Source organism: Lithobates pipiens, unplaced genomic scaffold (genome assembly GCF_037356315.1).
Source record: "Lithobates pipiens isolate NorthernLeopardFrog02 unplaced genomic scaffold, aLitPip1_a1.2 Scaffold_16, whole genome shotgun sequence".
NCBI classification, from domain to species: domain Eukaryota; kingdom Metazoa; phylum Chordata; class Amphibia; order Anura; family Ranidae; genus Lithobates; species Lithobates pipiens.
In genome coordinates this window covers 640,436,498-640,461,110 of record NW_027507748.1, presented here as the reverse complement: position 1 = coordinate 640,461,110, position 24,613 = coordinate 640,436,498, and the positions used below count along the sequence as shown (strand labels likewise).

The window sequence follows — 24,613 nt, the reverse complement described above, 5'->3', positions numbered from 1 at the left end:
CCATGAACTCAACATGCCTCTCAGCAAATAGCTTGGGGTGTCTACTTTCTAAAATGGGGTCATTTGTGGGGGTTTTGTGCCATCTTGGCATTTTATGGCCTTCAAAACTGTAATAGGTAGTGAGAAGTGAACTCAAAAATGTACGCCCTTAGAAAGCCTGAAGGCGGTGCTTGGTTTTCGGGGCCCCGTACGCGGCTAGGCTCCCAAAAAGTCCCACATATGTGGTATCCCCGTACTCAGGAGAAGCAGCAGAATTTATTTTGGGGTGTCATTTCACATACGCCCATAGCATGTGTGAGCAATATATCATTTAGTGACAACTTTGTGTAAAAAAAAAAAAAAAATTTTTTTTTTGTCATTATTCAATCGCTTGAGGCAAAAAAATAAAATATTCAATGGGCTCAACATGCCTCTTATCAATTTCCTTAGGGGGTCTACTTTCCAAAATGGGGTCATTTGGGGGGGTTTTGTACTGCCCTGCCATTTTAGCACCTCAAGAAATGAGATAGGCAGTCGTAAACTAAAAGCTGCGTAAATTCCAGAAAACGTACCTTAGTTTGTAGATGTGACAACTTTTGCGCAAACCAATAAATATACAATTATTGACTTTTTTTTTACCAAAGACATGTGGCTGAATACATTTTGGCCTAAATGTATGACTAAAATTGAGTTTATTGGATTTTTCTAATAACAAAAAGTAGAAAATATCATTTTTTTTCAAAATTTGCGGTCTTTTTACGTTTATATCGCAAAAAATAAAAATCGCAGAGGCAATCAAATACCATCAAAAGAAAGCTCTATTTGTGGGAAGAAAAGGACGCAAATTTTGTTTGGGTACAACATTGCATGACCGCGCAATTACCAGTTAAAGCAGCGCAGTGCCAAAGTGTAAAAAGACCTCTGGTCATTTACCAGCAAAATGGTCCGGTCTGAAAGTGGTTAATAGTTTGTTATAAAATTTTGCAAACGGGTCATTTTTCTCCTTCATTGAAGTGCGCTGATTAGGCGGCACTGATGGCTGCATTGGTGGGCACTGATGGGCTGCATTGGTGGGCACTGATGGGCTGCACTGGTGGGCACTGATAGGCATAGTTAAGGCGGCACTAATAGGCACAGATAAGGCGGCACCGATGGGCACAGATAAGGCGGCACTGATGGGCAAAAATGGGCACAGATAAGATGGCATGGATGGGTGGCACGGATGGGCACTGATAGGTACCACTGATAGACGGGACTGATGGGCACTGATAGGTGGCTCTGATAGGTGGCACTGCTGGGCGGCACTGCTGGGCACTGATGGGCGGCACTGCTGGGCACTGATGGGCGGCACTGGGTCGCAGCACCTTTGAGGCAGATTGTGGGCACTGTGGGTGGCACTGCTGGATGGCACTGTGGGTGGCATTGTGGGTGGCACTGTGGGCACTGATGGGCACTGATGGGGGGCACTGATGGGGGGCACTTACTTTTATTCAGGATGGCACGGCGGTGGGCAGGTGGGCACTGGCAGGGGGCAGGTGGTCAGCTGTATTGCTGGCCGTGATCGGGACTGATGTCCCGATCACGGCCGCCGGTGATCGGCTTTTTTTTTCTCTCCTCGCGCTGTCAGCGCGAGGAGGAATAATAGCCGATTACCGGCTCCGTTCTATCACATGATCAGCTGTCATTGGCTGACAGCTGATCACGTGATAAGGGGTCGGGATCGACCCCTTGCACGGATCGGTGATCAGGCGAGTCTCACGGACTCGCCGATCACAGGGCGCGCAGGCCGCTCGTATCCGGGACGACGTCAATAGACGTCGTCCCGGAAATGTAGGTCCGCGCTGTTGCCGTCATTTGGCAATAGCGCGGATCTGAAGTGGTTAACTAATAAAAAAAATGAAAAGTGGGGCGTGCAAAATTATTCAGCCCCCTTGCGTTAATACTTTGTAGAGCCACCTTTTGCTGCGATTACAGCTGCAAGTCGCTTGGGGTATGTCTCTATCAGTTTTGCACATCGAGAGACTGAAATTCTTGCCCATTCTTCCTTCCAAAACAGCTCGAGCTCAGTGAGGTTGGATGGAGAGCATTTGTGAACAACAGTTTTCAGCTCTTTCCACAGATTCTGAATTGGATTCAGGTCTGGACTTTGACTTGGCCATTCTAACACCTGGATACGTTTATTTGTGAACCATTCCTTTGTAGATTTTGCTGTATGTTTGGGATCATTGTCTTGTTGGAAGATAAATCTCCATCCCAAGTTTCAGGTGTTTTTCAGACTCCAACAGGTTTTCATCCAGAATGGTCCTGTATTTGGCTGCATCCATCTTCCCCTCAATTTTAACCATCTTCCCTGTCCCTGCTGAAGAAAAACAGGCCCAAACCATGATGCTGCCACCACCATGTTTGACAGTGGGGATGGTGTGTTGAGGGTGATGAGCTGTGTTGCTTTTACGCCAAACATATCGTTTTGCATTGTGGGCAAAAAGTTCAATTTTGGTTTCATCTGACCAGAGCACCTTCTTCCACATGTTTGGTGTGTCTCCCAGGTGGCTTATGGCAAACTTTAGACGAGACTTTTTATGGATATCTTTGAGAAATGGCTTTCTTCTTGCCACTCTTCCATAAAGGCCAGATTTGTGCAGTGTACAAAGTATACAGAGTGATCATGGGCCTCTTGGCTGCATCTCTGATCAGTCTTCTCCTTGTCTGAGCTGAAAGTTTAGAGGGACGGCCAGGTCTTGGTATATTTGCAGTGGTCTGATACTCCTCCCATTTCAAAATGATCGCTTGCACAGTGCTCCTTGGGATGTTTAAAGCTTGGGAAATCTTTTTGTATCCAAATCCGGCTTTAAACTTCTCCACAACAGTATTACGGACCTGCCTGGTATGTTCCTTGGTCTTCATGATGCTCTCTGCGCTTTCAACAGAACCCTGACACTATCACAGAGCAGGTGCATTTATACAGAGACTTGATTACACACAGGTGGATTCTATTTATCACCATCAGTCATTTAGGACAACATTGGATCATTCAGAGATCCTCGCTGAACTTCTGGAGTGAGTTTGCTGCACTGAAAGTAAAGGCGTCGAATAATTTTGCACGCACCACTTTTCAGTTTTTTATTTATTAAAAAAGTTTAAAATATCCAATAGATTTTGTTCCACTTCACAATTGTGTCCCACTTGTTGGTGATTCTTCACAAAAAATTACAATTTTATATCTTTATGTTTGAAGCCTGAAATGTGGCAAAAGGTTGAAAAGTTCAAGGGGGCCGAATACTTTCGCAAGGCACTGTATTTCTAGGGCTGTGGGAAATGAACCAGGCAATACTAAAGCCAGTGACAGCAAGGCACCTAGTGTTTTCAAAAAAAGGTCATACATAGCAGCCTATACGTTTCTCCAGTCCAGCTTTTCTTTAACTTTCAGAGGGGCAGCAGAAAATGGCCCTATGCATCATACTGTACATGTACATATCCTATAATCACCAGGTTTTGGTCGCAGATTGTAATCCTATTCTTTTTTAATTTCAAATTTTTATTAACATCAATTTTTAATTTACACTTAAAATGAATACATTCATATTCAATATATACAGAAGACAAAAAAAAAAAAAAAAGATAGACAAGGACAACTGGGACCGTATAAATCTCTATATCCACAAGGGGCCCTCGAATGTCTCCATGCAGGAAACTGGCTATAAATGGAAAAAACGCTGGTAGAGAACCCCCCGACCTGATTCACAAAATTTCCCACTCAGTTTCTGATCAGTGCTGGTGATGTGGAAGAGAGACGGGCACGTTCCTCCATATTTGGTGGAGCTGCCATCACTCCAGCCATTTTAGCATAAGGTACATGATGTAATCACAAAGGTATCCTCTCTGCCGCTGGAGTTCTCTCCAGCGCAGAATCTATTACACCTGTTTAAAATAAAAAAAAAAAAACCCTACTACAAATCAAATGCGATGCATATGGTCAACGCTGCAAGGATGTGTGTACCAGTTCACCGTTAAGAAATGGTAAAAAAAAATTTTTTTCTCTTTTTTGATACTCACCTTCTGGGTATTCACAGTCTGAGCTCCACTGTTATTACATGCACTTGTGACTTTGTAAAACTACGCATTACCCTTTTTTCTTTTGTATCGCTGTAAAAAATTCAGTAGTGTTTATCCAGTAGCCAACCAGCCGTAGCTGTACGTCGCTCAGTGACAGTAGGCGCGCCCGGCGCGTGTCCCCAGAGCTGATATGCGTGCCCGACGGGGCGCGATGACCTCCGGGTACCCGCGATCTTGTGTGACAAAGCGGTTTTCTCAGGAGAGAGGAGACAGATCGTGTGTCCATACCAACTCTTTCTCCTCCCCTAGTCAGTCCCACTCCCCCCCCCCACAGTTAGAACACACCCAGGGAACAAAATTAACCGCTTATCGCCCCCTAGTGTTAACCACTTCCCTGCCAATGACATTTATACAGTAATCAGTGGCTATTTTTAACTCTGATCGCTGTATAAATGCCAATGGTCCCAAAATAGTGCCAAAAGTGTCCGATCTGACTGTCATAATATTGCAGTCCCGATAAAAAAACAAAACAAATATATATATATATATATTTTGTTTGTTTTGTTTGTAGACGTCGCACAACCGTGCAATTGTCAGTGAAATCCACGCAGTACCAAATCGAAAAAATTTACTTATCAGGAAGGGAGCAAATCCTTCCACGGCTGAAGTGGTTATGCAAAAAAAAAAAAAAAAAGGGAGGCCCAATACAACTGCACCATTCATTATGCTCCTATTGGATATCCTTTTAATTAGGGATGCACCGAAATTTCGGCCGCCGAAACATATCGCCCGAAAATGCCCCTTTCGGCAAAAAGCCGAAAGAGAATTTCCGCCGATACTGGTGCCGAAAATGGGGCGGGGCCTGCTGGGCTTGGCCCCTCCACCGGTGCCGCCCATCATGGGGCTGTGGGGTCTCGCTGTAAAGTCCCCCTCTCCACAGCGGTGGCTCCATATGTCTCCTCAGCCGATATGTAAATCGGCTGTGCAGGAGCTGGGCACGCTGTTTACTGTGAAAGCAAAGGAGAGGCGTCTAGCAGTGTGTGCTGTGCCCTCTGCCTCCCCCTAGAGTGCAGTACCCAGCATGGAGATTAATGTAGAGCTGCAGCTGCCAATTAAAAAAAAAAAAAGACTGTCATATATATATATATATATATATATATATATATACATGTTTGTATGCCTCTGTGTGTGCATGTTATATGTGTGCATGTTTATATATGTGTGCATGTTTATATATGTGTGTGGGTTCTATGTGTGCATGTTTATATATGTGTGTGGGTTCTATGTGTGCATGTTTATATATGTGTGTGTGTTCTATGTGTGCATGTTTGTGTATATGTGTGTGTTCTATGTGTGCATGTTTGTGTATATGTGTGTGTTCTATGTGTGCATGTTTGTGTATATGTGTGTGTTCTATGTGTGCATGTTTGTGTATATGTGTGTTCTATGTGTGCATGTTTGTGTGTGTGTGTGTGTGTGTGTGTGTGTGTGTGTGTGTGTGCGTTTATATGCACTGGTGAGGCACAGGCAGGCTACATGGCGGGCACTGGTAGGCTGCTGGGCACAGTGAGGCTGCATTGATCTCCTGTAGCATGTTCTTAGTCTCTGACCAGCCCCTGTACCATGCCTGCAGTCTCTGACCAGCCCCTGTACCATGCCTGCAGTCTCTGACCAGCCCCTGTACCATGCCTGCAGTCTCTGACCAGCCCCTGTACCATGCCTGCAGTCTCTGACCAGCCCCTGTACCATGCCTGCAGTCTCTGACCAGCCCCTGTACCATGCCTGCAGTCTCTGACCAGCCCCTGTACCATGCCTGCAGTCTCTGACCAGCCCCTGTACCATGCCTGCAGTCTCTGACCAGCCCCTGTACCATGCCTGCAGTCTCTGACCAGCCCCTGTACCATGCCTGCAGTCTCTGACCAGCTCCTGTAGCATGTCCCCAGTCTCTGACCATCTCCTGTAGCATGTCCCCAGTCTCTGACCATCTCCTGTAGCATGTCCCCAGTCTCTGACCATCTCCTGTAGCATGTCCCCAGTCTCTGACCATCTCCTGTATAAAAATATTTTTTGTAAATAGTCAATTTCGGTATCGGTGCTGTTTCGGTATCGGTTTCGGTTTTCGGGATCAAGGAAGATTTATTTTCGGTATCGGTTTCGGCACCAAAAAACCCATTCGGTGCATCCCTACTTTTAATCATATGTACTCTTATTATTCATATAGATATCACATCCTCTTCCCTTCTCCCTCTTCATCTGTCAATCCTATTTCCTCACATGGGAAATATCACTCCTACCTTAGTGCCAAACCCCATACGGATCTATAGAAGACACAGCAACAGTCCTTTTATATCCTAATCTTATCCCTCTACCCTTTTTTGCTTATCCTTCCTTGCTTGCTTTCTTTTTTCTATAGTTTGAAAAGGATCTATCCAGCCCTGGGGTTTCATCTGATACTATGATAAAAGGTGTCATACCAAGCATTTTTCTTTCAACCCCTTGTTCCGAAAAGACCTGCCATTCTTTTAGTAGGGTGTCATTAAAGTGGCAGTAAAGTCATTTTTGCAACGTTTACCTACAGGTAAGCCTATAATAAGGCTTACCTGTAGGTAAAAAGAATATCTCCTAAACCTGTACGGTTTAGGAGATATTCCCCTTGCAATGAGCCGCTGACTTCAGCGGCGCATGCGCTCTGGGGATTCTTGGCTGAAAGATGGGCAGACGTCGGACCTTGCCAGAAAGAAGCCTCCTGCGCGCATGCGCGGGAGTGGCGACATCGCGGCTCTGGCCACTCTCAGCGCCGGAGCCGCGATACCCGCAAGACACACCGAGGGAAAATGTCAGCTCCCTCGGCGTGGACGGGGTGAGATACCGACATCTCATTCTAAGGTAAGTATTTCATAATGAGCTAGTATGCAGTGCATGCTAGCTCATTATGCCTTTTCCCTTACAGGTGTAGGGAAAAAAAAAAAAAGTCAGCAGGTTTACTACCGCTTTAACCTGAATTGTGTACGCCATTCTTCATATGTTGGTCCAGTCGGGGATATCCATTTTTGTGCAATTATCTTTAGTGCTATAAATAGCAACTTGTTAATAGCGGTCCTAACTGCTGGTATATAGGTTTATTTTTCTAAATAATGTAATAAATTTATTTTAGGATCCATTTGTATCCGTGTTTGATATATCCAATTAATATATCAGTACCTGAACAATTTAGGACATTTCCATAACATATGTATTAGATCAGCAGAGGTTCTCCGACACAGAGGGCATTCGGATGCATCTCGTCTGCCCCACAGATACAATTTAGCTGGGGTCCTATACACGCCATAAACTATATATAATTGTGGTAGGGACTGCTGAGGTGATAGAGATACTGATTGTACTTGTTTCAAAATATTTTGCCATTGTTCACCTGTTAAATCTAAATACTTTTCCCATCCCCTTCTAGCTGGACAAATAGCTTCTCCCTAAGATTGCCCAGTTATATATAATAGAAATAAGGCACTTCTTAGTTGGTATCTTTCCAAGAAGATTTAATATTGGCCTCATTTGTACCTTTAAATTGGGTCTGCAAAGCATGTCGAAGTTGTAAATATTGAAAGAAGATACATGGGGCACAGATTATTTTTTGAGTAATTCTTTAAAAAAATTTAAATTTTTACTGGAATATAATTGTGAGATATATCGAATCCCTAGTCCTCTAAACATCTCCAATCCTTCCAACTTATTTATCTCCCTATACTTTATATTTTCCAATAAAGGGGTGTGAACTGATATATCAATGTATTGCATTATATATCTCATTTCCTGCCATATTTTATTCATCAGCAATAAAGTGGGTTTTTGAATAACATTCCCAAGAGAACCAGATTCCAGCTGAGCTATTAAATGGTTATGGGAAGATCGAGTCAACAGTATTGATTGAATTATTGAATTGAAGCTATCCAATCTATAGAGCCCCATCCTATATGTTGAGAAGCAATAAAATACATCCTAGCATTTGGCACAGCTAATTCTCTCCCCCCCCCCCCCCCCAGGAAATTGTAATTTCTAAAAGCATAATTCTAGGATTTTTACCCTTTCATAATGAGATATGAAACAAAGTCTATTTTTTAAAAGGTATCCATATTGGGGGAAGTATATAAAATATAAACTAACTGAGGGCCCCAAAACATTTTAATCAAAATTTGCACGACCCACCACCACCAAAGGTAATTTAGCCCATATTTTACTCTTCCCCTAAATTTATATAATAACGGCGGCAGATTAAGATTCAAACATTCCTCCGTTTTTAAAGGAGACCCATATACCAAGGTATTTAAAAGACGTAACTATTTTATTCTGATTTATCTTCTGCGGTAATATTGGGGATCTCCTATTCTAAGATATCCCTACATGTAATTTAGTAAATATTATTCAAAATTCATCCTAGCTCACGTTGACAAAACAGAACTTTGCTACTGTTTATTTTGTAAACTGGAGATTCTTATCTTTTTTCACATTGGAACTATTAGCAAGCACATTTTTTTGGCCCAGTTAGGCCCTTACCACAACAGAGCAGACTCAGCCAGGAGTCCGCCTGCTTAACGGGGAATCTGTCCGCTGATTTCTACTCAGCAGGTGGATGGCTGGTCTGTGCCAGCTCTGCTTATGAAAAACAATAATTTCATCAATACATCTACCCCGATAGCTAAAGTGACAGGTTCACTTTATTCAACACTTACTACATATTTACTGACTCCCTTGAGCTCTGCAAACTTCATGTATGAAATGTCAGCCTTCTTCTTTCCAATATCCACATCTCCTGCATAGATCTGTTTGATGCCGGAGCCTTTAATCAGGGGGACACATTCGTCACACGGGCATTTTGTCACAAAGATCATGCTGTTTTCATCCGGTTTAATCTCATTGTATCTGCAAAGGGATTGGGAATACAGTGACATGATGAAAGCTGAAGTAACAGGAAATATAAGGAATAGGTAAAGCTGGGTATTCACTAGTAGAATTTGGTTTAACATTTTTCATTGTATTGATGAGAAAATGCGAAGCAGCAGTGTGGGATTTTCTTTTTCGAATGTATGAATTTCTAAGAGTGTATGTGGTTTGTAGTTTGGTAAAGTCCATTCATTCCAAAATGTAATCTTAACCACTTGTCAACCAGCCGTCATTATACCATGGCAGGTCGGCATGATCCCGCGAGCCATGGTAGCTATACGTTGGCTCGTGGGATCAGGATAGCAGGTGCATGCACGTGCCTGCTGCACTGCGGGGGTGCCGATGCTCATGGCTGATCGGGGGCATGAGAGGCAGAATGGGGACGTGTGTGTGTAAACACACAAATCCCTGTTCTGTGAGGAGTGACAGATCGCTAGTTCCTAAGGCTGGATTCACAACTATGCATTTTGCAGATTTGCACTACAGAACATGTTCCATAGGAAACCATGGTAAATGGACTGTAGTACAAATCTGCAAAATGCAAAAAGCACTAAAAAATGCATAGGTGTGAATCCAGCCTAATACCTAGGAACCACGATTTGCAATTTCCTCTTGGTCAGTCCCCTCCCATTACAGTTAGAAACACACACAGGGAACAAAGTTAACCCCTCGATCGCCCCCCTAGTGTTAACTCCTTCCCTGCCAGTGACATTTTTACAGTAATCAGTGCATTTGTATAGCACTGATCGCTGTATAAATGCCAATGGTCCCACAAATGTGTCAAAAGTGTCCGATTAGTCCGTCATAATGTTGCAGTCCCAATAAAAAAAATCACAAATTACTAGAAAAAAAAAATAAACCCTATAAATCCATTTCCCATTTTGTAAACACTATATATATATATATATATATATATCGGTTTAAACTGAGAAAAATATTGCTTTTTTAAAAAAAAGGGGATATTTATTACAGCAAAAAGTACAAAACATTGCGTTTTTTTCAAAATTGTCGTTATTTTTTTGGTCATATCGCAAAAAATAAAAACCGCAGAGGCGATCAAATTGCACCAAAAGAAAGCTCTATTTGTGGGAACAAAAAGGACGTCAATTTTGTTTGGATGCAGCATTGCACGACTGCGCAATGGTCAGTTAAAGCGATGCAGTGCCGATTCGCTTTAACTGACCGATTCGCCAATTCGCAAAAGATGACCCAGTCATTCAGCAGCCAAATCTTCCAGGGGTGAATTGGTTAAAATCAAAATGAAATCTTGAACTTCTAAAATTCTCACTACGTTCAAATGTCATTCAGAATTCTATCAATGTATACCAAGCTTTACTTATGCTTCATACTTTACAAACAGTGAGGTGCTTTCGGGAAGTGGTATTGCTTGACTTTTCTTAATCTAAATCTGGCGTTTGTCTGCTCAAAAAACCTTTGGAAAAGATGTTTATCAAGATTAGCTATGTGGCTGAATTCCTATTATACAGGATTTATACAGTATAGCGACAACAGTTTGTGCATCGCTTTACATCATGAGGGCAGACAGTACAGTTACAATACAAATCAATACAGGAATCAGAGGGCCCTGCTCATAAAATTGTTTAAGGCTGTACCATTCTAACCAGCCATAGATGGATCAAAATGTGGCTAGTTCAGCAGGGACCCACTGAATTTCAATCCATCTATGGCCAGCTTAACCTTGGGTGTGATTTACACTTTATGACCAAAAGTTTGTGAACACTTGAACATCGGATCTCACAGAGAATGTTGCTCATCTTTTAAGGTTTTTGACAAACTCATTTATGTGTTTTCTCCCCAATTCCAGATCCTAAAAGTATGGAAGGATCTAAAACTAAATCCAGGTGACTTGTCAATTGTTACGAGACATTTATATATAAGGAAATGTTTGGAGACTCAAAACAGCATCTGTTTCATGTACAATTTGTGTAAAACGTGAAGAAAAAGTCACCTGGATCCAAACCAGACACTGCAAAAATTACTAAATTAAAGAAATCTCTGTGTTTGATTTGTTTGCCTCTTGTGATCACAGTCTAGGGTACTTTTTGATTAAATTACTTTAATTGTAAGGGGGGTATATATAAATAATGTGATTTGACAAGTAGTTCATCCATGTTGAAGTCATATTTGTCTTTTGTACGTCTTCAATTTTATGTAGAATTGTCTGTTTTTACATATTCTGATAAGTCAGTATGCCAACAAATCAGCTAAAAGGCTATTCTGGCCACAGGAGTGTACAACCAGTAATCTGTAAATATGTCTTACCAATCATTTGTTTTTCAAAATGAAAAGTAATTTTGCAATGAAAAAGCTGCTCAGCTATTATTTTCTCCAAAATTGAGTTTTTGCCTCTTTGGCCAGGACTACCTCCACCACTGGAGGTTCTAGGTTAAAGGCATGGTTAGTGATCAAAAGAGAGGAGAATGTTAAGGAAATTTGTAAGTTCTGTATATAATTGTATTCTATTTTGTATGTATTGCACACTGCCCTCACTGTGCACACAGCACTAATAATGTTTTCATTACATGTTTACATTCTTTTGAGTCCTGGTTAGAATTAGTCTGCCTTCGCTACGCCCCTTGTTACCATAAATGTACAATTGTAATATTAATGTGATACCTATGTAATCATGTGTATAAAAACCTTCAATTGCGTCAAAATAAAGCAGAACAGTTATTTGGGAAGATGCTGAGCGTATCTGTTCCCTACTGTAGTAGTTATTAATCTGGAACCACTAATCAATATGAGGATAGGAGTTGCCTATCTATAAAATGTCCAGCTCAAATCTAACTCTAATGGGCAAAAGTATGTGCAGGTGTTTTCAGTAAAGTGTACTGTTAATGCTAAAGAATACAAAGACATTTTAGACAACTGTGGACTTTCAACTTTGTGCAAGAGTTTGGGGGGGCTTTGTGCACAAAGCCAGCTTTACTAAAGCTGGAGAGTGAAAAAATCAGGCTTACTTCTGCATAGAAGCCAATCAGCTTCCAGGTTTTATTGCCAAAGCTTAATTGAACAAGCCATTAAGAGCTGATTGGCTACCATGCACAGCTGCACCTGATTAGGAGTGCACCAGTTTTAGTAAATCTACACTATGGCATGATTAGCTTTGTGTAGAGGAACTGGAGTGGTAAGCCTTGACTTCAACACTACCAAATCCTTTGGAATAAATTGGAATGGTGATTGTTAATCAGATCTTCATATCCAAGAGTCGCATTTAACTCACAAATGTTTGTTTGGCTGAATGGGCACAAATTCCTATAGACACACTCTATAATCTTGTGGAAAGCCTTACCAGAGGAGAAGACGCTTATTAAGCAACACAGAGGTACCATGGTTTGCAATGGGATGTCCAGCAAGCTCATACATACAAGCATTTTGGCCAGGTGCCCACAAACATTCGGACATATAGTAGATATTTTTACTCCTCTTAGTAGGATGCACTGATATTTTTTAGACTCTACTAGATCTAACTCTTTAATATATAAACTAGGAGCCAACCTTTGGCAGGGACCAAATATTATTTATAAATTCAGTGTTAAAAGGGAGAGTTAAGTTAACATATGAAAGTTCCTTATTGCAAAAGATTTGCATGCAACACTCACAAGCTTGCATGTTAGAAAACAAAGTTAACAATGTTTAAAGCCTGATGCTTTACACAACCGTTTTTTCTGTCAGAATAAACTCTGACAGTTTTTCCGACGGAGTTCAGCTGAAACGGTCTTGCCTACACACCAAAGTCCAATTGTCTACATACATGTACAACACATATGACGGAACTAGAAAAAGGAAGTTTAATAGCCAGTAGCTTCCCATGAGTCGTTTTTGGTCCGTCGGAACATACAGACGAACGGTTTTCCCAATAGGAATTGATTCCGTCAGAAACATGTTCTATTTCTAGGTCCGTCAGAATTTTCGAAAAAAATGTGTGAGGAGGCCCACACACAATCGGAATATCCGATGAAAAGATTCCATCTGACTTTTTCTGCCGGAAAGTCTGACCGTGTGTACACAGCATAAGTGCAGCACAAAATAAGCATGCAAGAGAGCCTGACTATGCCTGTCCTTTCCATCCAGCTCCACAATACATAGAAGCCATACTACAACTTCTGTGCCTGAAACAGGATCTATGAACAAAGGGACGGATTAATCAATTATCCACCCGCCCTCCATTTTTAGATCCAGCTTCATTCACAGAAGTTGTAGTATGGCTTCTATGAAAGGCAGAGCTGTATGAAGGACAGGCATAATCAGGCTCTCTTGGTAATAGCCTGTGACATGCTGTTAGTTGTATGAACTCCACCACGCTGGAAGATTATGGGGGCAGAAGGGAAAATGATTTTCAATAAAAGAAGAGGAATCAGAACAAGGGACATAAATGATGTGTAAGATATATCCCGTGTGCCGATTTTATGCTTGTGATTTTGGCTGCACTTTGGCTTTAAAGTGATTCTAAACTTTTTTTTTTCTTTAAAATAACAAACATGTCATACTTACCTGCTCTGTGCAATCATTTTGCATAGAGCAGTGTCAATCCTACTCTTCTCGGGTCCCCTGCCAGAGCTCCTGGCTCCTCCCTCCTCCTATGGGCCCCCATAGCAAGATGCTTGTGTGGGCTTGTTCCCAAGCCTCACTGTCTGCATCTATTGACTTTCACTGGCTTTGATTGACAGAAGCAGGAGCCAATGGCTCCCGCTGCTGTCGCTGAGCTAATGAGGAAAAGAGCACACAGTGCCTCTGCTGTTATGCACGGGGACTACATGCAGGAGGTTTTTTTTTTTTTACATTAAGCCCTGGTTCATAGTGCTGTGATTTGACATGCGATTTGATATGTGAAATCGGTGGCAATTGCTGGCAATGGCACCATCGTAATCGGTACGGTGCCGCACCGATTTTAAAAAGCAGTTTCTGTACTACTTTTTGCAATTTCCATTGACATCTGTGCATAAGCCTGCACAGATGTCTCTGAAATCGCAGCCGAAATCGGGACTAACATGTGGGAGTGAAATCGTGCTATTCCAGCTAAACTCGCACGGCTTCATTCCCGCAGCTCAGTGTGAACCTGGGCTTTTTCAGAGAATGCATTTAAGGTAGAAAAACCTTCTACCTTTAGAACAATTTTAAACCATTTTCTGCAAAGGTTATTGTAAATTATCAGCCATTTTACGCTACAAGAAAGTAGAGGTTGCCAATAAACTTTTATAACAGTGCTTATCAAAGCGTAATGTGTGACACTGGTGGCTTCATGAGTGTTAAAAACTAAAAAATCTCTCACCTATGTGTCCCTCCTGCACCCCCCCCCCCCCCCCCCCCAGGCTTAGGCAGGCCATAGATTGTGTGATTTTCTTGCTTCCAACCATGGGTTGCAGGCAAGAAAATCTCTAAATTCCCCTATCAATACAGCCAGTGTTAATGAATGAAACTCTCCCACGGAGCTATTGTGTTCTCTTGGCAGGGGGCGCGTGGAGTCATAACTGCCAGAACACAGTGATTATTGCTAGCGGCAATAATCACATGGTGAAAATCTGACATGCTGGTTGTACCCAAGTGAAATGATGGATCGACATGGGTACATTCAGTTATCAAATCTCAGCTAGTCCCTGCTAAACCAGCCAAGATTCGAACCATCTATGGCCGGTTTTACTTTACTCCATTGTCAGTTTAACCACTACAGCCCTGGACCAATAAACACCTTAAGGACCAGAGGTCTTTTTCCAATTTCGCACTGCACTGCTTTAACTGGTAATTGCGCAGTCATGCAATATTGCACCCAAACGAAATTTGCGTCCTTTTCTTCCCACAAATAGAGCTTTCTTTTGATGGTATTTGATTGCCTCTGCGATTTTTATTTTTTGCGATATAAATGGAAAAAGAGCGAAAATTTTGAAAAAAAATGATATTTTCTTCTTTTTGTTATAAGAAAAATCGAATAAACTACATTTTAGTCATACATTGAGGGCAAAATTTATTCAGCCACATGTATTTAGTAAAAAAAATGTCAATAAGCGTATATTTTTTGGTTTGCTCAAAAGTTATAGCGTCTACAAACTAGAGTACATTTTCTGGAATTTACACAGCTTTTAATTTATGACTGCCTATCTCATTTCTTGAGGTGCTAAAATGGCAGGGCAGTACAACCCCCCCCCCCCCCAAATGACCCCATTTTGGAAAGTAGACACCCCAAGGAAATTGCTGATGGGTATGTTGAGCTCATTGAATATTTTTTTTTTTTGTCCTAAGGGATTGAATAATGACAAAAAAATAAAAATAAAAATATTTTACAAAAAGTTGTCACTAAATGATATATTGCTCACACATGCCATGGTTATATGTGGAATTGCACCCCAAAATATATTCCGCTACTTCTCCCGAGTATGGGGATACCACATGTGTGGGACTTTTTGGGAGTCTAGTCACGCACGGCACCCCGAAAACCAATCACCACCTTCAGGATTTCTAAGGGTGCAAATTTTTGATTTCACTCACTACCTATCACAGTTTTGAAGGCCATAAAATGCCAAAATAGCACAAACCCCCCCCCCAAATGACCCCATTTTGGAAAGTAGACACCCCAAGCTATTTACTGAGAGGCATGTTGAGTCCATGGAATATTTTATATTTTGCCACAAGTGGCGGGAATATTACAAACTTTTTTTTTTTGCACAAAGTTGTCACTAAATGATATATTGCTCACACATGCTATTGGCAGATGTGAAATGACACCCCAAAATAAATTCTGCTGCTTCTCCCGAGTACGGGGATACCACATGTGGGGGACTTTTTGGGAGCCTAGCCACGTACGGGACCCCGAAAACCAAGCACTGCCTTCCAGATTTAAATATAAAATGCTACCAAAAAAACTGTTAGCGATGGCAGGGATCAGGCCTGACTCTGCGATCGCTGCAGTTATGTGTTTAGTGTTTTGTAAGTGACAGTGATCGATCGATACTGCACTTGGGTGGGCTGGGCAGAGGGGCAAAACGCAGGTGCTAGCAGGTATCTGGGCTGATCCCGCTAACAATGCGTTTTTTTGGAACCCTAAACTGCTGGGGACGCTAGTATAGATCTGATCAGATCAGATATTGATCTGTTCAGATTCTATACCACTACGGGAGGTTTATGCTTTGCGTGTGGGTGTTAGCGGTACTGGCACTAACCTAGCGCTGCCTGGGGCGACGCAGACCCTGACCCTAAAACCTAATTGATATCACCCGCCGGGTGATCAGGGGGTTAAACCTTTATTGGGTAATAAATGGTGGGTGCCCTGATGCTATAAAAACAAACTAACCAGAGTCACCCGTAACACTTATACGGTGATCAGTGGTAAAAGGGTTAACTAGGGGCAATCAGAGGGTTAACATTTTTATTAGGTAGTATATGGGGGTCCCTGGCGCTATATAAAAACCTGACGGGGAACCTAAATAACTAACTGGCTAACCAGCGTCACCAGTGACACTTATACTGTGATCGCTGGTGAAAGGGTTAACTAGGGGGAATCAGGGGGTTAAAACCATTATCGGGTAGTATATGGGGGTACCTAACGCTATAAAAACCTGGCGGTGAACCTAAAAAAATAACTAGCTACCTAACGACACTAGCGACACTAATGCAGCGATCAGAAAAATTATCGCCTAGTGACACTGGCAAAAGGGGGTGAAAGGGTTAACTAGGGGCAATCAGGGGGTTAAAACCATTATTGGGTAGTATATTGGGGTACCTAGCGCTATAAAAACCTGGCGGTGAACCTAAAAAAATAACTAGCTACCTAGCGACACTAATGCAGCGGTCAGAAAAATTATCGCTTAGTGACACTGGCAAAAGGGGGTGAAAGGGTTAACTAGCGGCAATCAGGGGGTTAAAACCATTATTGGGTAGTATATCGGGGTACCTAGCGCTATAAAAACCTGGCGGTGAACCAAAAAAAATAACTAGCTACCTAGCGACACTAGCGACACTAATGCAGCGATCAGAAAAATTATCGCTTAGTGACACTGGCAAAAGGGGGTGAAAGGGTTAACTAGCGGCAATCAGGGGGTTAAAACCATTATTGGGTAGTATATCGGGGTACCTAGCGCTATAAAAACCTGGCGGTGAACCTAAAAAAATAACTAGCTACCTAGCGACAGTAGCGACACTAATGCAGCGATCAGAAAAATGATCGCTTAGTGACAGTGGCAAAAGGGGGTGAAAGGGTTAACTAGCGGCAATCAGGGGGTTAAAACCATTATTGGGTAGTATATCGGGGTATCTAGCGCTATAAAAACCTGGCGGTGAACCTAAAAAAATAACTAGCTACCTAGCGACACTAATGCAGTGATCAGAAAAATTATCGCTTAGTGACACTGGCAAAAGGGGGTGAAAGGGTTAACTAGCGGCAATCAGGGGGTTAAAACCATTATTGGGTAGTATATCGGGGTACCTAGCGCTATAAAAACCTGGCGGTGAACCTAAAAAAATAACTAGCTACCTAGCGACAGTAGCGACACTAATGCAGCGATCAGAAAAATGATCGCTTAGTGACAGTGGCAAAAGGGGGTGAAAGGGTTAACTAGCGGCAATCAGGGGGTTAAAACCATTATTGGGTAGTATATCGGGGTATCTAGCGCTATAAAAACCTGGCGGTGAACCTAAAAAAATAACTAGCTACCTAGCGACACTAATGCAGTGATCAGAAAAATTATCGCTTAGTGACACTGGCAAAAGGGGGTGAAAGGGTTAACTAGCGGCAATCAGGGGGTTAAAACCATTATTGGGTAGTATATCGGGGTACCTAGCGCTATAAAAACCTGGCGGTGAACCTAAAAAAATAACTAGCTACCTAGCGACAGTAGCGACACTAATGCAGCGATCAGAAAAATGATCGCTTAGTGACACTGGCAAAAGGGGGTGAAAGGGTTAACTAGCGGCAATCAGGGGGTTAAAACCATTATTGGGTAGTATATCGGGGTACCTAGCGCTATAAAAACCTGGCGGTGAACCTAAAAAAATAACTAGCTACCTAGCGACACATGCAGCGATCAGAAAAATGATCGCTTAGTGACACTGGCAAAAGGGGGTGAAAGGGTTAACTCTAGGGGCAATCAGGGGGTTAAATCTTTATTGGGGGGTGATAGGGGGCTACCCTGGACCTAACACTAACTGTCCTGACAGTTTTTACTGTCACAACTGACACTGAATACAGTGATCAGTAAAGAAATGATCACTGCAATCAGTGACACTGTGACTGGGGGGGGAGGGGGGCGATCGGGGGGGGGGGGGGTTTGTGTGCCTGTGTGTACCTACATGTCAGTGTAGTGTTGGTGCACACTTACTTTTAGTCTTCTCCTCGTAGTCCGGTCAAAAAGACCGCCCCGAGGAGAATGACATCACTTCCTCCTTCCTGTGTAAACAATACACAGTGGGAGGAAGTTCGTCATTGGCCAGGAGCGATCCAGAGGGGGTGGCCAGAAACCAACGGCCATCCCCTCATCACGGATCGCTCCTGGAGGGAAACGGACCGCCGTATCCAGCAGGAGGGGGTCCGATCGGACTACCCACCCGCCGGAAGGCAGGCACGTACATCTACGTGCTTGTGCCTGCCTGTGCCATTGTAATGACGTACAATGGCAATACGGCAGTCCTTAAGTGGTTAAACCTGCAGATTTCTTCTCAAGATAACACTTGGAGTAAAAAAAACCTCTACACAGAAATGACTGCATAGAGTATGTATTGAGAAAGAAAAGAAGGCTGCACAACAACAGAAAAGACCCAACATGATTCATTCCAAAAAAAGTCAAATGACAGCCACTAAGACAATGACACAGGACCCAGGAGGTGACGTGTTTCACACTGCCAACAGCGCTTCTTCAAAGATTTCAAAGGACTTTGAGGTTTTCTTTTTTTCATTGATCGGTGGTGAGCCATGGCTTGCACCCAGCACATCCGGACTCCAGCGAATGCTCACCTGGAGTGGTGTTCCTTTCTTTGAACTAGTGTATCTATAAATGCTCTGTTTAAATCAGTGGCTGCTTTTATTTTCACCAATCCTTTACCCAGTAACGTCTTACCTGAATGTTATGGCATTCTGCTCTGCATGAACAATGTAACGAAATTTCCGGATTTCTCGGTCTTTCTGCTTGTCATCCATGTGAGGGAAATCAGCATATTCTGAACCAACAGGGAAAGCATTATATCCACAACCCAGAAAATACATAGGTCCTGTGCCGTCACAGTCTGAGTCCTAGAAACAGGAAAAGTCACTGGGATGCATTTACAGTTTGACAGAAAATCATCCTATGCAAGTAAACAATGATAGAGATCAAATTATTTTCCAAAATGTGAGCTGTACTGACAATACTCTTCTTTATTTGTACAGTATTCACACCAAAAACGTATATTTGTGTTTTTAAATACACTATATATATATATATATATATATATATATTATATTTATTTTGTGTGAACCCATGACAAAACTATATATGTTTGTCATGGGTTCACACAAAATAAATATATATATATATATATATATATATATATATATATATATATATATATATACACACACACACACACACACACATACATACATACACACACATATAGGGCTGCAACTAACGATTATTTTCATAATCGATTAGTTGGCTGATTATTGTTTCGATTAATTGGATAATAACCTTAAAGTGTGGTGTATAATTTAGTTAATATGTTTTTTTTTAAAAAAAGGCAATTTATTATTAAATATCTCTATGCAGTGGTAAATATAAATAACCAACTATCTGGTTAGGGTGCAAAATCTCCAATCCACTCTGAGAATAACAGACAGAAGAGATATACTATTAGAAGAGATACAGTATACTGTATATACTATTAGAAGAGATATACTGTATATACTATTAGAGGTTGAATCTGGTAAATATCATCAGACTCCGAGATCAAATTTTTTATTTAAAGAAAAAAAAAAAAATGAAAAGACTGTTTTTCAGATTTTCAGAACACTGTAATATATTATGTATGACAGACTCCCTTGTCATTGGTAGGTGGCTTGATAAAAGCTCCCTGCACCTGCTGTCGTTTATGCTGGCCATACAAAAACAGTGTCTTCCTTCAAAAAAAAAATGATTTTAAGAACGTTTGTTCGATTCAAATTGATGTTAGTTTTTGACCAGAGTGACAGGAAAATTCAAAGAAGCAGAATAGAAAACTTATTGGTCAAATTAATTTTCAGACAGTGTACAGTATAGCATAGAGCACCCCTATAGCAAGGTAAAAAAAAATCTGCGTTTAGAACCACTCACTTCCTGCCCAGGACTACATGTCCCAAGTTCTCAGGCACTTACTGACATGTATGGACTGTATGTGTGCTGCACTGCATTTCCCGATGTGTAAACAAATAATGCATTCTGTATGCAGGGCAACTAATCGGCTGACCGATTGATTATGAAAATAGTTGACAACTATTTTCATAATCGATTAGCTGTTTTGGCCACACACACACACATACTTTTATTTTATATTTTTCCTTACCTTTTTGGTGTTTTTTTTTTTTTTTTTTGGAGCAGGTTTATAGATATATGACTGTAAGCTATTCTGAATAAGTCATTATTCCCTCATTAACATACAATGTAAAATCTAAGATCTCTAACCCTTTGTTAAGAGGCAATGTTGAAATCTAGTTTATAACCAATAACTAGATCTACCTGCACACTACAGACAAGTTTAATTTCGGTAAACTTTAAAACAGCCCACTCCTATAAGCAGAACAATTGTTTTAATTTTGGATAGAGTAAGAGAGGGTTATAACCCCTTATGCTACGTACACACGATCGGAATTCTCGTCGGAAAAAGCTCTGATGGTTTTCCCGACGGAATTCGGCTCAAGCTGTCTTGCCTACACATGGTCACACCAAACTCTGATCGTTTATAACGCGGTGACGTAAAACACGTACGACACGACTAGAAAAAGGAAGTTCAAGAGGAAGTAAACCCTTCCAAACAACTTGGACCTATAGGTAAGCCTAGATTAAGGCTTACCTGTAGGTCCAAGCAATATCTCCTAAACCTATATGGTTTAGGAGATATTTGCCCGAAAATGGGCACCGCTGTCTACGGCGCATGCGCCGTAGACAGCGGCGCGCAGGCGCACTAAATGCGGCAAATCCAAGAATGGATTTGCCTAATTTGTCGACTCCCGTGCACATGCGCGGGAGTGACGTCATCGCGGCTTCGCCGTATGGCAGCGGCGGAGCTGCGAGACGCGACTCCCGTGCGCATGCGCGGGAGTGACGTCATCGCGGCTGCGCCGCTGTGATTCGTCGGAGCTGCGAGACGCCACCAGCAACATGGATGCGGCGGACTACAGGGGACAGCGGCGACTTCGCTGGCTCCTGTGTCAGGTAAGTGACACATAATGAGCTACTATGCGATGCACAGTAGTCCATTATGCTTTACCTTTGCAGGGAAAAAAAGAGGAAGTAAACCCATCAGGGTTTACTTCCTCTTTCAATAGCCAGTAGCTTCTGTCTCGTAGTTGAATCTGAGCATGCGTGATTTTTGGCGTGTCGAAATTGCATACACACGATCGGAATTACCGATAGAAATTTTTTCCATCGGGAAAATTGAGAACATGCTATAAATTTTTGGCTGGTGGGAATTCAGACAGCTAAATTCCGATGGAGCATACACACGGTCGCATTTTCCGATGAAAAGCTCTCATCGGTCTTTTTCTGTCTGGAATTCCAATCGTGTGTACAGGTTTTTTTGCCATGTGTCTGTTTCCCTTCACTTCCTGTTCCATAGCCAAAGGAGGAAGTGAGAGGAAATCCCTGCAATTAAAGGAATCCATTGGCACACCCTAGGTCACAGGATCTAGTGTCCCCACTATTACTATTCTGGGGACAACCCAAAATTTGTGATTTTCTTCTACTTTAATTCGCAGTGATGATGGTAAACAGGACATATGGAGAGAGTGGAGTTCCCTGATTGGGGCACAGACAGCAATAAAAGCTGATAGGTGTTCTAATCCCTCTCCACTCTGTCCAGAGCTTAAAGTTAGGGTTTTTAGCATTACATAGGAGAAAGCTGTGTAGATAGCTTAGGCAAGTAAAAAACACTTCAAATATAAGCAGCAATTTTAAATATTTTTTATCATATGAATGAAAACACAAAACCGCTATACCAATTTGGCTGCAAAAGTGGACACGCGCTTTAAAGTAGAACTATGGTCTCCCATAGAGGGCTGAAACAGGGAAGTATACCTATAAATATATTTTAAAAAAATCTTTTAGAATAGAATGGGACTCCGATTGTGTCTTGGAGGAGTATGAAAAAAAAAAAAACAACAGGGATATATACAGTTAATATGCTGTTTTTTTATTATTTTCTATTGCAGTATATGTAGTTTATCAACATTTGCTGTAACGTATATATTTATTTGTCATAAATGTATGTATAGACCATTAGTCAACACCTCTATGTCATTTCCATCATTACGTATTTATATTAATTATATGATGTATGATTTATTAATTAATGTTTTCTTTGTAGAATTTATATCAACTTTTCATCTGTGCTATTCTCAAGGCCCTGACGAAGCGTTTTCACCCACGAAACGGGTAGGCCATTCTTTGTATAAACCTGTTGGGAACCAGCACATCCCCGCTTTCAAAATCTGAATCACTAAAGACTGTAATGTATTTTAAACTTTGTCTTTTAGTTTAATAAAAACTTGTTTACTTTTGTATAAATATCAGTTTTTTTTTGTTTTGTTTCATACTCCTCCGAGACCCATTCTGTTCTAAAAGATTTTTTTGAAATATATTTACACATTTTCTTGGGATGGTGCCTTTGTAGGAGTATCAGTGTTTCATGCTCACCCCACCCCTACACAGGGAAGTATACCTATTTTTTTCCCCTCTTACATAGGTCAGGCAGCATAGGTTGGAGGTGGGGGGAGGGAACACTATTAAACAGAGTTGGTGTTAGGAAAGAATTCTACAATAATACGTGTTCTGCATCAAAGTAGTTCTACATCTGCACATGTTTACACCTACATAGAGCTCTCTGTACACCATGGGTGCTCAACCTGTGGCCTCCAGCTGTTGTGGAACTACAAGTCCCATCTCTGCCTTTGGGAACCATGCTTGTGACTGTTAGTGGCTTGCAATGCCTCATGGGACTTGCAGTTCTGCAACAGCTGGAGGGCCACAGGTTGAGCACCCATGCTGTACACTGAAGGTGTTTGTGGCTCTTATTAGACAAAGAACTTTGAAGATCAAGGAAACAAAGATAACCAAACTGAAATAAGCAACATAAATGGGTGTGTTCTGTGAACTTTGAGACTACCAAGGTTAAATTAGCTTTGATATGAGAGGCCAACAAACTACTGAAACTGAACCTTAGGCAAACAACAAAATAGATGAAATATAGGGCGTTGTTGTAGCTGTCAAAGGAATTATATTTCTGTCCATCCAGATCTGAGATTTCACAGCTTTGCCACACAGCATAGCCCAGTCTGGCAGGGAAGGAGACTTTATTACTCTGCTGCAGTTCAACACACACAGGTCTCCCAAACCCAACCCATGACTAGAGAGTTAAAAGGCAAGCAACAACTTGATAAGCTCATCTCTCTGCAACTGTGTTCCTTCCACCTAAGGCAGGCCCATAGATGCGATTTACCTTCCTGCATCCACGGGTTGCAGGAAAGAGAGAAAAAAATTAATAATCACTGGATTCCCCAGTCAGCATTGATGGGGAATAATTCCTACAGAGCTATTCTGTTCTCCCAGCAGGGGGGCACAGGAAGCTGTCCCTGCAGGGAGAACACAGTGATTACAGCAAGCGGCTATAGCCGATGGCAATAATTGCATACTAAAAATCTGACAAGGAGGGAGGGGTTAGGACCACAGTGGAGAGAGGATACAGCCGACTTCTGTGCAAGCTGGCTTTACCTGCTCTCATTATGTCACTATAACACGCTGCCAGAGGCTGTGGAGCGCTGGAGCTAGAGGTATAGCATTCTTGATCTCCACACTGTACAAGTCGGTCATGGTGCCTGGGGGAGAAGACGCTGCTCTGCCACCTTGTTTATCCCCATCCCTGGGCCCCGGCTCATCCTCTGACACCCTGCATCCAATAATAGAGCTCCAATCGGCTCGATATGGCAGTGTGTGCGATAGGAGTGAGCAGTGCGAAGTCACTGTGTCAGCAAGAAGTTTTCCCGCCCCCCACATCCTGTCCCACCTTATGGTGATGCCGGCCCTGGAAGGGAGTCGAGTCTGTACCAAGGCGGGGGGGAGAGGGGGTTGTGACACCATGTTTTACCGCACCAGACGATACCAATCCTAGTGACACCACTGTTCTTCTAATTAGCATGCCCCTTGCACTGCAGCATAGCTGACTGTCTCTTTGCGATGCTCCCCGAGTCTGAGCTCTGCTGTAGAGTGGATTGCAAAAGGCTGGTGTTAAATCAAATTCTGGTACTTACACTGCTTATATGACATTTAATGGACGTAATAATTAATACAGAGCTGCATTCACCTGTGCATGTTAAATCTGCCTGGCTTTCAGACACGCACAGGTAAAAACAGAACATTCATATAGGCTGCATGTGCAAGTTAACACCCTGTGCAGACCAAGCTGATACCAGGCT

At 42.1% G+C, this 24,613-nt stretch overlaps 1 protein-coding gene across 2 annotated transcripts in view; it reads right to left on the bottom strand.

Annotated features, from left to right (window-relative positions):
* CDADC1 (cytidine and dCMP deaminase domain containing 1) overlaps window positions 1-24,613 on the bottom strand; it is a 58,178-nt gene that overhangs the window by 17,351 nt on the left and 16,214 nt on the right. For both annotated transcript variants that reach the window (XM_077484279.1, XM_077484281.1), the window contains exons 6-7: window positions 19,032-19,204; window positions 8,757-8,946 (exon numbers count right to left, since the gene is read on the bottom strand). In XM_077484279.1, coding sequence (XP_077340405.1) covers window positions 8,757-8,946; window positions 19,032-19,204 — 363 coding nt within the window. The remainder of the gene's footprint in view (window positions 1-8,756; window positions 8,947-19,031; window positions 19,205-24,613) is intronic.